The sequence below is a fragment of the Coenobita brevimanus genome, chromosome 56 (genome assembly GCF_032717465.1).
Source record: "Coenobita brevimanus isolate Jiangsu-jjx chromosome 56, ASM3271746v2, whole genome shotgun sequence".
Taxonomy (NCBI): domain Eukaryota; kingdom Metazoa; phylum Arthropoda; class Malacostraca; order Decapoda; family Coenobitidae; genus Coenobita; species Coenobita brevimanus.
The window spans coordinates 16,853,489-16,868,488 of record NC_137009.1 but is presented as its reverse complement, the minus strand read 5'-3'; the positions used below and the strand labels follow the sequence as shown (position 1 = coordinate 16,868,488).

The 15,000-nt window shown below is 39.5% G+C and overlaps 1 protein-coding gene across 1 annotated transcript in view; it reads right to left on the bottom strand.

Annotated features, from left to right (window-relative positions):
* LOC145401655 (ionotropic receptor 21a-like) overlaps window positions 1–15,000 on the bottom strand; it is a 73,979-nt gene that overhangs the window by 34,626 nt on the left and 24,353 nt on the right. Inside the window, exon 4 of the mRNA XM_080273845.1 lies at window positions 25–206. Coding sequence (XP_080129971.1) covers window positions 25–206 — 182 coding nt within the window. The remainder of the gene's footprint in view (window positions 1–24; window positions 207–15,000) is intronic.

Genomic DNA, 15,000 nt, shown 5'->3' with positions numbered 1-15,000 from the left:
GCTATAGAGTCACTCTATACTCACTCTGCCTGAGGATAGCCATGGGGAGCGGGAGAGGGACTGTGCAAGAAAGGATCCCAAAACACTCATGAAGGCTTCAGAGGGCAGGGGATTAGTTGCAGGAAGAGAGCCCTGGATTTCACTGATGAGGCGGTAGAGCAGAGCACCGACACCTACAGACACTATCACCGATAGCCACACACTCACTGATGGAACAAGAATAATGTCAAACTCTTTTTGTTATTCATAACATGTGTCACAGAGTTTTTAGAATAAAAGTAATATTAAAGGATAATTCTCAATAATACTGAAGAGCAGGGACAATGATTTGTCTTGTTAAATCAAGCAATGATTACTTTATGCCGGCCCGCTTCGCCGACTCTCCCAGAACGAGAATTTACAAACTTTCTCAACAGTACACAGCAGAGACTAATTACTCACAATTGCTGTTTATTAGTACTGTTAGCCTCTGGAGAAAGTGACTTCACCCCTGACAATAAATAACTAATACTATCAATGATATCAGGTACTTGCTGATACGTTAACTCCTAGTAGGCACAACGGATTTTAAGCTTAATACAACAAGACTGGCCTAAGTACCAGTTATGAATAGCAAAGCGTTTATGCAAGCTAGGAGTTATAAGGGAAATAAGCTTAATTATGGAGAAATGAAACACGAGTTTACATTACATTAAGCTCAAAGAAAAAGAACTGTTAAATTTATTGATTACAAAGGAATAAATTTAACATTACATCTCAAAGTGAATTCAAAATAAAGAGATCGCACTCACTTGCTCACTCAGAAGCTAACCTCTTAATCCTAGGAAAATACGAAAAGGAAATACTGGTAAATGTAGTGTATCACCAAGGAAGGGTGGGAGCCTGGAGAACTGTAGTCTAGTGGAGTCTGGGTGCTAGAAGATCTCTCTCACTCTCACTACTGGAGCACAGAACCACACTCCGTTGCGACAGATAAAAGACTGATTCAAATTCAATGTGTGGGGTAGGATGCCCAGGCCAGCCAGAAGAAGGCGTGGCCAACGGTTGAGGCAAGCAGGGGCAAACAATATAGAAACAATAATATCGCTCAGTAGAGCAATTAATGAGGTGCATTAGAACGGTCACTTTTGAACAGTGACGAATGTTTTGACAAAAGTATACCATCGAAATGGAGAGAGAAACGGTTAACCGAACAATACACAGTGAGTTTTCCACTAATAGTTCATGGTTTCTCACAAAACGAAAATATCGCGAATTTGATTCTTGACATTACGCCCCTTCAAAATGAAATTTTTTCCTTATGGGAAAAAATTTGTGGATATATATATATATGAACACATCCTAACTCAGTCACACAAGATTCACACTGTGGTGTGTGTGCTATCCCGCTACGGGAGAAAATCACTATCGCCAATGAGCGTAAAAACCTCGTATTTACGTTAATAGAGGCAAGCTTGAGGGAAAAAAACTCCGTGACGATGGTGAAAATCCTGTACTCAGGTCAAACTGAGCGAAAGTTCGCTACATTTACACTGACAACTAATTGTTGTGTAGTGTGATGTATGTGATACACGGTGTAGGTGTGACAGTTGTAGTGTAACTGTACCTACGTGTAAAATAATACAGTAAATATTGATAATATGGCGACGACGATGGCAGAGGAGAAGAGGCGGCAACGTGCGGCAGACGATCAGCTGGCCTGCACAGCAAAACTGCTACACCCATCGCTGTACCTGCAAAATCAATTAAGGTGGAGCATCAAAAGTGTCAATGAGACAAAAATTCTTATTACATTACAATTACTCTCTCTGCCTAGCAATCAGTACATGCTACGAAAGGTACGCTCTAGCTGAACAATACGAGTGACAGCCTAAGCTTCGTACATTCGAGGTCGCCATTAATTTACTAGGTACATTATTAACCAGGAAACGTAGTCCCTGGACGCAGTTGGTCTCGAGGACTCGTGTAGTTTACTGGTTAAACTTAGCTCTACACTTACGATTAGTGTCGGCAAGTTGAGAATCCTTATGCAAACTCGGGCTCGTGTGTCCTCAGACACAGCCTCAGACTGCACACGGGTCCTCAACCTCCCCCTCAACCTAGAGCCTATAGTAATATCTGGGAGCTGAGAATCCTTGTGCAAACTCGGGCTCGTGTGTCCGCAGACACAGCCTCGGACTGCACACGGGTCCTCAAACTTCCCCCCTTTACCCTAGAGTACACATGTATATACAATATCAGGGCAGCTGAGAATCATTACACAAACTCGGGCTTGTGTGTCCGCAGACACAGCCTCGGGTCGCTTCTGCGGGTTCTCGAACTTTCCCCCTTAACTTATGGTACATATTTATGTACAGGCCCTGGACATGATGTGTCCTGTGGGGCCAATGGGCGAGAAGTCAGGCCTGCACCCACTTCACCACTACCCTGTCTCTCAACTGACTCAGAGATTACGGGTGTGGTTACAAATGGCGCAGGAAGGACATGTTCCTGATTGGTGTTACATACACACACATTGCAGGAACGCACAAAACTATCTATGTCTCGTCGCATCCCTGGCCAGAAAAAGTCAGCTCAGATACGGCCCTGGGTCTTCCTTTTGCCCAGGTGACTTCCTGAGGCTGAACAATGACCCAATTCTAACACTGCTTGGTGGGAACGACAAACTGCAATCGAACCTCGCCCTCGGGTGTTCGTGACTCACGGCAAAGCCGTCCTTGTTTGCAAAGGAACTTGGCTCGACCTCCCCGTGAATACTTTATCACTCTACCCATTTGTTTCTTCCACATGGCAGCAAGTGTCGGGTAAGAATGTTGTTCTTGAACAACAATTTGGCTACACATCAGATCTTGCGGAGATTCAATGATCACAGAGGTGACACAGTCTGGAGCCTCAGCAATGGCTCGTGTTACGGCAGCCGATGTCTGAGTAGTGTCATCTTCGGTGCAACTATCCTTGACACCGGGAATATTGTCTACAATTAGGTCAAATAAAGGTTCTGGCATGACAACTGCGAGTGTCGTACCAGTATAAAATGGAGATGCCACCTGGATACATGCCTCAGGGAACAATCTCACTGATCCATCTATAAGGTTAGCTTGGATCTGTCGACCTGTGTACTGCTCAGGCCGAACTAGACTCTGCTTGACAGAGCAACCTGAGGACCCGTTGTCTCTCAGGATCTTCACAGGGATGTCTCCCACAAACCCTAGCTGGACAAGGAAGGCACTGTCACCTGTGGGAGGGCCTGTGGAGGAAGCAGCTAGCCACTCATGAGGCTGCTGCATAAATGATGCGGCAAACATAGTGCCCTGAGAATTTGATACTTGAGGGGTCGTACTCACTGCCTGTGGAGATGGAACATTGGCCATCTGTGGAGGGGGGTTCACTGTTACTGTGGGACTAGTGAACTGTAGGGTAGTACCCGTACTACGAGGGACGTGACCACCATGCTGCTGTTGAGGAATGAAGGCTGTGTTCGCCTCCTGCCTCCTATTCACTTGAGCTGGTGGTAAAAAGGATGGTCCCGACGGTTGGTTGCGTGGCTGATACTGCTGCTGGTTAGGGTACCTGTTGTACCTCTTCCACTCAGGTTTCTGAGTGTTTTGCCCCTGGTCTTTCCACTGTGATTTTGGACCTTGGCCATTATTCTGAGAATGGCCTTGTTGGTGGGGTTCAATCTGAGACAGTTTCCCAGATTTATCAGCTTTTCTGTTCCAGGAATGCTGCTTGCGAGTTTGATACCCGTATGCAGTGAAATATGCGTCAGCCTTTTCCACCATTTGGCTGGCATCTTTCACCTGGCAGATCTTAAGCTGTGCTATGAGCTCAGCAGGCCACGACCACTCTAGCTGTGTACGCAGCATGAGGTCAGTTATCCCCTCTAGCGTGTTAGGGGTCTGATCTTTTTCCATCCACTCACCTAAGTAAGCAGTGAGACGGTCGAGGAACTGAACAGCTGTCTCCTTGTCTTGGAGACGAGCTCGCATGAACTGAACTTTGGCGTCATCTACTGTGAGACCATACGCCTTAATGAGTGCAGCTTTCATCATCTTATACGTGAGATTGTCTCCACGAATTCTGTGGAGAATATCGAGGGCAGGGCCCTCAAATAAACCAAGAAATTGAAGCCACTTAGCTGCCTCATCCAGTTGATACATGTCTGCCATGTCCTCAAAACGAGCTATGCACGGCTCGATTCGCTCGCCTTCCTTGTATGAAGGAAGCTTGATGTGTGGGGTCGCCATAACATGTGCAGGGAGAACGCTCGTGGAGCTTGGACCAACTGCACCAGATGTGTCTGAAGGCAAGGAATCTCGCTTGAGCTTCAGCACTTCAAGTTCATGTTTTTCGTGTGCTTCTTGCTCGGCACGTTCTTGTTCTCGTTCTCTGTCTCGTTGGTCACGCTCGTATTCGCGTTGTTCTCACTCTTGTACTAGCTCGAGTTCGCGTTGTTGTTGCTCTTGTTCTAACTCGAGTTCGCGTTGTTTTTGTTCGTGTTCGCGCTGTTCTCACTCGTATTCGCGCTGAATCTTACGCTCTTTATGGGCATCATTCTCGCGCTGCTGCTAGTGATTATGCCGTGAGAGTATGTATTCTTTAATTTCCTGGGGATCGGTAAGCCCCATGTCTTTGGCTTCCTGTAAAAATACCGTGGTAGCCATGCCGCTAATTTACTAAGCAAGCCAAAACTGAGTACTGACTGCTGCTTCGCAAACGAATGCTAATAAACACAAGTAAAGAATACAGACACAAGCTAGTGGTGACCAGTCTTATCTAGTTAACTGGCAAAGAATAAAGCAAGAATGCAACTGACTGGGAAGATTCAATAACTAACGCAATGGGTACGGCGACTTCCCAGGAGTGAATAAAATCGTCTGGCGTTACCAAGAATAAAGTACTAAATAGAGTTAAGTACTCTATGGATTAATAAAGCAGAAATTCACTTGCTAAACTAACGGTCAACACCAGCAAGCATGTGCCTATAAACTTTAATAATAAATACCTAAATATGAACGAGTGAGTATTATCTCATGAATAAAGAGCTAGGAGTTAATATCCTGGAATGAGGTCGCCAATTGTCACGGGGTTTTTAATTTAAAAGCAATATTAAAGGATAATTCTCAATAATACTGAAGAGCAGGGACAATGAATTGTCTTGCTAAATCAAGCAATGATTACTTTATGCTGGCCCGCTTCGCCGACTCTCCCAGAACGAGAATTTACAAACTTTCTCAACAGTACACAACAGAGACTAATTACTCACAATTGCTGTTTATTAATACTGTTAGCCTCTGGAGAAAGTGACTTCACCCCTGACAATAAATAACTAATACTATCAATGATATCAGGTACTTGCTGATGCGTTAACTCCTAGAAGGAGCAACGGATTTTAAGCTTAATACAACAAGACTGGCCTAAGTACCAGTTATGAATAGCAAAGCGTTTATGCAAGCTAGGAGCTATAAGGAAAATAAGCTTAATTATGGAGAAATGAAACACGAGTTTACATTACATTAAGCTCAAAGAAAAAGAACTGTTAAATTTATTGAACATCTCAAAGTGAATTCAAAATAAAGAGATCGTACTCACTCGCTCACTCAGAACCTAGGAAAATACGAAAAGGAAATACTGGTCAATGTAGCGTATCACCAAGGAAGGGTGGGAGTCTAGAGAACTGTAGTCTAGTGGAGTCTGGGTGCTAGAAGACCTCTCTCACTCTCACTACTGGAGCACAGAACCAAACTCCATCGCGACAGACAAAAGACTAATTCAAATTCAATGTGTGGGGTAGGATGCCCAGGCCAGCCGGAAGAAGGCGTGGCCAACGGTTGAGGCAAGCAGGGGCGAACAATACAGAAAAAATAATATCGCTCAGTAGAGCACTTAATGAGGTGCATTAGAACGGTCACTTTTGAACAGTGACGAATGTTTTGACAAAAGTATACCATCGAAATGGAGAGAGAAACGGTTAACCGAATAATACACAGTGAGTTTTCCACTAATAGTTCGCGGTTTCTCACAAAATGAAAAAGTCGCGAATTTGATTTGTGACAACATGCATCTAACGAGATTATTCTTAATGGGGGATTTATGTACGCCTTGAAGGTACGAAACATAACTGTTGATGTTTAACCCACTAACTATGCATTCTTACAGTGACATTATCTTTATTTTCTCTAAGTTTGGTGCTGTCGTTTTATTGCTAAACACACACACACACACACACACACACACACATATATATATATATATATATATATATATATATATATATATATATATAAATATAAATAAATATATATAAATATATATATATATATATATATATATATATATATATATATATATATATATATACATACATATATATAAATATCATCATCATCATCATCAGCCGTTTGAGTATCCACTGCAGGACCGGCCTATCCCGACCGAAGTCGGGATGATACAGCCAATGTATCTCTACCAAGTGGATTAGGCTGTCTAGTAGAGATTGTATGTCGGGTGAGAAGTGCTTGTAAGTGTAACTGTAGTGTCGTAGTGGCTTTGGATGTGTGTGTAGTCTATGAACCAAGTGTAATCGGCCCGTGCAAGCCGACTGGGTGCAAGCATGCATTATAGTATGCGACACTGGTTCAACCACAGCACCCCTGATGTCCGCCAATGCAGTACGTGGCCGGATGAATACTCCCAAAGTTTATTACCCTGGCGGGGCGCGAACCCTGGTTCACCCGTGTACGAAACGCACACTCTACTACTGTACCACAGAGGCTCCATATACATATAAATATACAGATAGATAGATAGATAGCTACAGTATATATATATATATGTATATATATATACATATATATATATATATATATATATATATATATATATATATATATATATATATACAGTATATATATATATATATATATATATATATATATATATATATATATATATACATGTATATATATATATATATATATATATATATATATATTTATATTTATACATACATATATATATATATATATATATATATATATATATATATATATATATATATATATATATATATATATATATATGGATAGATAGATAGTGCCTGGAACCACTGTCTGACTCTCTTCTTCTTTATTTCTGCAACATTCGCGGCCTTTCCTCTAACTTTCGCTCTGTTGAGCACCACCTCTCCTCCTCTAAACCTCACCTTCTTTTTCTAACGGAGACTCAGCTGTCTGAGGCAACTGACAGCAAACCCTTTCCTGTATCCTCCTACTTTCTCTATACTCATTTCAAAGCCAAAGGTGGCTGTTGTGTATACATATGCAACGACTTATCTTGCTCTCGTGTTCCTGAACTTTATTCTTCTGAATTCTCCACACTCTGGCTTCGGCTTTCCTGTCATTCTCTGACTAAATATATCTGTGCTGTTCACTTATCTCCTAATTCTACTATCAAAAATTCTTCGACTATCTTACTTCTACGATGGAACACAACTGTCCATTTCTCCTTTCTCTGAAATCTCCATTCTTGGAGATTTCAATGTTCACCACCACCTTTGGCTCTCCTCTCCTTTCACGGATCCACCTGGTGAACAAGCCTACATCTTTTCTATCCTTAATGACCTAGAGCAGCTTTTACAGCACCCTACCCGTATCCCTGACTGCCTTGGAGAGAGCTCCAACATACTTGACCTCTTCCTCACAACTAATCCTTCTGCTTACTCTGTTAATCTTTTCTCTCTGTTGGGCTCCTCCGATCACAACCTTATTACCTTAACCTGTCCTATCACTCTGGTACGGCCTGTGGACCCTCCAGGGAAACGTCATCTGTGGCATTTTGGAGCCGCGGACTGGGAGGCCCTCAGGCAGTACTTTGATTTTCCCTGGAATGATTATTGCTTCCATGGCCGTGAGCCATCTGAGTGTGCCTTGCACATTACTGAGGTTATTCTCTCGGGCATGGAAGCATACATTCCTTTCTCATATCCTTTCACTAACGCAAGAAAGCCTTGGTTTAATCACGCTTGTTCTAATGCTGTCCGCAACAAGAAGAAGGCCTACAAAAGGTACCGGAGCCAACCCACCCCTGAATCACATCTTTTATACATTTCTGCCCGGAATGGTGCTAAGTCTGTTCTTCGCTCTACTAAAAATAATTTCATCCATACTAAATGCTCTCAACTCTCCGACTCGAATTCTTCCCGCTCCTTCTGGCACGTTGCCAAAAATCTTTCTAACAACTTTACCTCATCATCCTTCCCTCCTCTTTTCTACTCTGATGGTTCTGTAGCTATTTCTTCTACTGATAAAGCAGATCTCTTCGCACAGACTTTCTCCTCCAATTCCACCTTAGATGATTCCGGTGCTGTTCCTCCATCACTTCCCCCCTCTGACTTCCTCATGGCAGACATTAAAATTTCTTCAGTTGATGTATTTTCTGCCATCACTGGCCTCAGTACTAACAAGGCATATGGGCCTGATGGGGTCCCTCCTGTTGTTCTCAAGAACTGTGCTTCTGTGCTTACACCCTGCCTAGGGAATCTCTTTCGCCTTTGTCAACTTGTACCTTTCCTTCTTGCTGGAAGTTTGCTCTCATTCAGCCAGTCCCAAAGAAGGGTGACCACTCCCAACCCTCCAACTATCGTCTAATTGCTTTAACGTCCTGTATTTCAAAAGTTTTCGAGTCAATTCTTAATAGAAAAATTTTAAGGCATCTTTCCTATCACAACCTTCTTTCCGATCGTCAGTATGGGTTCCGCCAGGGACGCTCCACTGGCGATCTTCTCACCTACCTTTCAGATTCCTGGTCATCCTCCTTTCGGAACTTTGGCGAAAGCTTTGCCATTGCACTTGACATCTCAAAGGCTTTCGATTGAGTCTGGCATAAATCTTTAATTTCCAAACTGCCCTCCTACGGTTTCTATCCTTCTATCTTTGCCTTCATCGCTAGCTTCCTTTCTGGTCGTTCTATAGCCGCTGTTGTAGACGGCCATCGTTCTTCTCCTAGATCTATCAACAGTGGTGTTCCTCAGGGCTCTCTCCTATCACCAACTCTCTTCCTTTTATTCATCAATGATCTTCTAAGCTGTACATCTAACCCTATCCACTCATACGCTGATGACTCCACCCTTCACCTTCCATTCGGTTCCCACAACGCCCATCTCAACAGTTACTTCAACAAACAAGGGATGAGGCTATGGCACACCTAATGTCTGACTTGGCTCGTATCTCTGACTTGGGTAAAAATAATATGGTTGTCTTTAATACATCTAAGACTCAGTTCTTACACCTATCAACCCGACAAAATCTTCCACAGGTATACCCACTAATGTTTAATAATATTCAGCTTAATCCTGCATCATCCTTGAAAATGCTTGGGGTTTCATTTACTCGGGATTTATCTTGGAAAGATCATATTACATCTCTTGTAAAATCTGCTTCCAAGAGATTGGGTGTGGTAAGCCGACTCCGCTCTTTCTTTACCCCTGCACAATTGTTGACTCTATACAGGGATTTTATCCGCCCCTATGTGGAGTACAACTCTCATGTGTGGGGAGGCTCCCCACATACAGCTCTTCTCAATAGGGTGGAGTCAAAGGCTTTTCGTCTCATTAACTCTCCTCCTCTTACTGATTCCCTTCAACCTCTGTCTCTTCGCCCCACTGTTGCATCTTTATCTCTTTTCTATCGCCACTTTAATGGTCACTGCTCCTCTGAACTGTCTGCTTGCATTCCTCCACCTCTACGACGGGCGCGTAGCACCCGTCTGGCAGCAAACTCTCATCCCTTTTCTGTCCAACTCTCTAATGCAAGAATTAACCGTTACTCCCAGTCTTTCATTTATGCAACAGGTCAGCTCTGGAACTGTCTCCCTCTGTCTGTATTTCCTGCTGCCTATGATCTCTAGTCTTTCAAACGCAGTGTGTCCAGGCATCTCAAAATGATGATCTTGAATTTGTCTCTCTATTTTATTTTTTTTTTCTGAGGAACTGTTACAGCAGGCTCATGGCCTTGGTTCCTTCTTCCTATAAATATATATATATATATATATATATATATATATATATATATATATATATATATATATATATATATATATATATATATATATATATATATATATATATATATATATATATATATATATATATATATATATATATATATATATATATATATATATATATATATATATATATATATAAATATATATATATATACATATATATATATATATATATATATATATATATATATATATATATATATATATATACATATATATATATACATATATATATATATATATATATATATATATATATATATATATATATATATATATATATATATATATATATATATATATATATATATATATATATATATATATATATATATATATATATATATATATATATATATATATATATATATATATATATATATATATATATATATATATATATATATATATATATATATACATATATATATATATATATATATATATATATATATATATACATATATATATATATATATATATATATATATATATATATATATATATATATACATATATATATATATATATATATATATATATATATATATATATATATATATATATATATATATATATATATATATATATATATATATATATATATATATACCTATAAACATATATATATGTATATATATATATATATATATATATATATATATATATATATATATATATATATATATATATATATATATATATATATATATATATATATATATATATATATATATATATATATATATATATATATATATATATATATATATATATATATATATATATAGAGAATTGTATATATATTTATTTATATACACACACAAATAATTTATATATATATATATATATATATATATTTATATATATATATATATATATATATATATTTATATATATATTTTTATATATATATATATATTTATTTTTATATATATATATATATATATATATATATATATATATATATATATATATATATATATATATATATATATATATATATATAAGTGTGCTCAAATCAATTCAAGTCCCATTTTATTCAAAATACAAGCTCAGTTTTACATTCTATCCCTATTAACTATAGAAACGAAGATATATTTAATCTGTTGAATAAAAATTGATGGTCGTGCATGGTCTGACAATTTTGGTAGGGGACCTATTTTCTCCTCTCTACTTTACATCATCAAAAATGGCTTTGTTGGCTTTAGATTTCTCCTCCTTTGTTCCAAGACGACTTGTAGAAGGAACTGCTTTTGCTTCTCTCGCTGACAGAGGGTTGCATTAAAGTCTGGGATGAGTGTGATTCGTCTCTCTGAAACTTTGTTGACTACTGATATTGACTGCAAGACTTGCTTTCCGTGTTTGTAATATATATGGCCTCACCAATCCGTTGGGTCTAACTGGAAAGTCGCTTGGGATATGTGCCATCTAAAAGAGGGACAGGGCCCCTTTGGTGCAGAAGTCAGCCAGCCGTGGCCCTTGGATCATCATCATATCCAGTCCCAAACTTCTTTTTAGGAGGATCCTCCTTTCCTTCGGTCGTTTCCATGACCACCACCATCTCCTACTTCTTCACTGATATCCAAGAACTGAGGAGAGCAAGTGCAACCAGTTGGTCGCTCAGGCAGCAGAGACAGCACATCATTGCACCCGATGCAGCATCTGTGACTCCTTTGTTGATGGCGTGGTACTTGCTGATGTGCTTCAGCAGTTGGAGGTCATTCACTGGGGCACTTAGCACTTCAGGAGTTCTGAACTACTATTCACGTACACCATCAAGGTAAACAAGGCAATGTCCCTCACTGCCTGCTCTTCATGACATGTCAGTCAGAACTGACGTCGAAAGTGCCAGATGTTCGATGTGTATAAAATCTTGGCCATCCAGTTAGCCATATGCATCTTGCCTGGAATTTTGAAGCACAGTGGACCAGACGAATTCTAGCACCTCAGCAACAAGTTCCAGGAATTGCTCAGGAACATCCAGATGAATGGGCCAATGCCTCCGACTCGGAATGCATTGTGTTTAATGAAGGCCCATTTTTTCTTGTACCGCATGAAGAGCCCAATGAACCCAAGATCAGGACCACTATGTCAGGACTCTTTTATCATAACATAATGCATAATAGATACAAACATGAATGTGTAGTCTCAAGGGTGAATCAAAGTCAAGCTAGGTGTGGGAAAGGAAATGTCGTTTGGAGATTTCTGTGGGGAATGGCAGATTGCAATGTGTCACCAGAAATGCTACAAACACACAGACACACAGGCTTCTAGAACATTCTATAGTACGTCCAGTACATGTGACAAGCTCTCCTATACAAGAAAGGAGGAATTAGACAGGTAGAGAGGAGAGAGCGACAGGGGCAAGAGATTGTCGAGAAATAGAGTGAGACAGTCTGAGAGGTAGCTAGCAGGACTCTACTGCATACCTCACTCGTGTGTGAGAGACTTTAATCTTTTCAATAGAATATAAGTTATACAGAGTCCCATACTCATCTTTACCTCTCTTGTCATTGCATGACAAAGGGAACTAAGATTATATACTTACAAACCTACTCACGTATAACAACGGCTCGTCCAAGAGTACAATATATGCATACATGTTCTACATAGCTTACCAGAAGCAGGTACGACGTGACTACAAAAAATGGTGGCTGCGAACGTATGAACCTCGTCTACGAATCTACAGTGAACTTCTACAAAAGCAGGCGAGATGGTAGCTGAGATCAGCTTCAGTTCTACAGTGAATTTTCTACAAAAGCAGGCGAGACTGTAACCAAGATCAGATTCAGTTCCACAGTTGAATCTACATTATCAAGATAGAAAACAAACAATACTACAAGCCGAGCCACACAACGCCTTGCTAGTAGTAACAAAATATTGTTACAAAGAATCTTCCACTTGCTATGATGAACCATCGAACTATAACCATCTATGATTGCTATGGAACAAGCAAACATATCAAGAAGACTCATAACTTACAACCAACAACTCACAAACTAGCACCTGACCCCACCATTCTCCCCAACCCCCCCTTTGTCTCCATGATGACCATGCTGACGTAGAGGTGAAGAGGTCAGACAACGCCAGCAACAAACATCATGCACCTCTGACCCAGGCATCTCACCCACCACTTGCTACTCATCATTACCCACGTGTTATTACTCATACTTATTTAATCTCAACAGTTATTGGGTGTGAAGTCAATGTTGTATGGTATGGTTCGAGTATGACTGAGGTTACTCCAGACTTCAATCAACCCTGATCTATCAACAAGCCCTGAAGTTTCCAAGAGTAAGATCATCTATCAACACATCCCTGGAGCTGCCGAGAGTGACATCATCTATCAACACAGCCCTGAGTCTCCGAGAGTGACATCATCTATCTTTTAAGTGGGTGATAATACTTTTTACTTATTTTTTCCCAGTGCTTAAAATTAGGTACAATCACCTCCTTTACTTATATATATATATATATATATATATATATATATATATATATATATATATGAATATATATATATATACAGGACTGTATATATATATATATATATATATATATATATATATATATATATATATATAATGATATATATATATATATATCTATATATATATATATACATACTTAATACCTTTCATTTATTAATACTCATTTTTTCACGTATACAGTTAACACATACGTAAAATAAGTGTTCCATAACACCATACCTTAGCTAAATGAGTTCATTTTAGCTGAGTGATATCACAGGAATATTTTCAACACCACCAGAGTTAGTGCCAGAAGAAACACTGTTAGCATCGAATGCTGATTCACAATTAGGAGAGCAACAGGGAAACAACAAGCACAAAATTCTCCACAAAGTAAAGATAAAGAAACAAATGAATCAATTTTTGATGATCATTATTGGGAACCTCCCTTTGATGTAGAAAGCGAAGACTTTAGCTCCGCCATACATATTTATGAAAATATACTTAAGAGAGTTCATAGGTCAGGTAAAAGATATTCCACTAATCCTTCACGTAACGACAAAGAACTCTTAATGAACTTAAAGCAACCAACCAAAATGGCTAACGAAGGCAATACCACAACTCAAACATCCCCACCTCATGTTTACGTTTAGCATGAGGATAAAAACATCCCAAATTTATACAAGAAAGGAGAAACCAGACAGGTAGAGGGGAGAGAGCGATGGGGACGAGATGTTGTCGAGAGATAGAGTAAGAGTCTGAGAGGTAGCTAGTGGGACTCCACTCCATACTTCACTCGTGTGTGAGAGACATTAGTTAATCTTTTCAAGAGAATAGAAATTATCAGTAGTCCCATACTCATCTTTACCTCTCATGTCATTGCATGACAAAGGGAACTAAGATTATCTACTTACGAACCTACTTACGTATAACTACGGATCGTCCTCGAGTACAATAATTATATGCATACGTGTTCTACATAACCTACTACAAGCAGCTACGAAGTGACTACAGCTAGAGGCACCAAACATCTTCATTAAGACATCCACGATTAGAATCTCACATGCTGGTGACAAGCAAAGTGTAAGCAGTCGCTGTCCAAAGCAGCCTCTGTCCTCAGGCAAGCTCCAGCCTTGCCTTCCAGTGTTATTACCGGTAGTGTTAAAGCTAATTTCCACGATCCTTCCGTCAAGGAGCCAGTCCTTCAGCGTCTTTATGACTGTGTTTGCTTGTTCCCCACCTGTACTGGCTGTGATCTTTGGAACTCCCAACAACTGAGAGGCTTCTCCCAGGCAGGGAATATCTTTCCCCGACACAAGGATTGCTACCCTGTCCACTTTCTCAGTTCCAGTCAATGCAGGCAGAAAATGTTGGAATCCCAACGAATGACGAGCTGCCCAAACCCCAATGATGTAACTTCTTGCTCCATTGAAGCAGCTGTTCTGCTCGAATGATTCCTCCT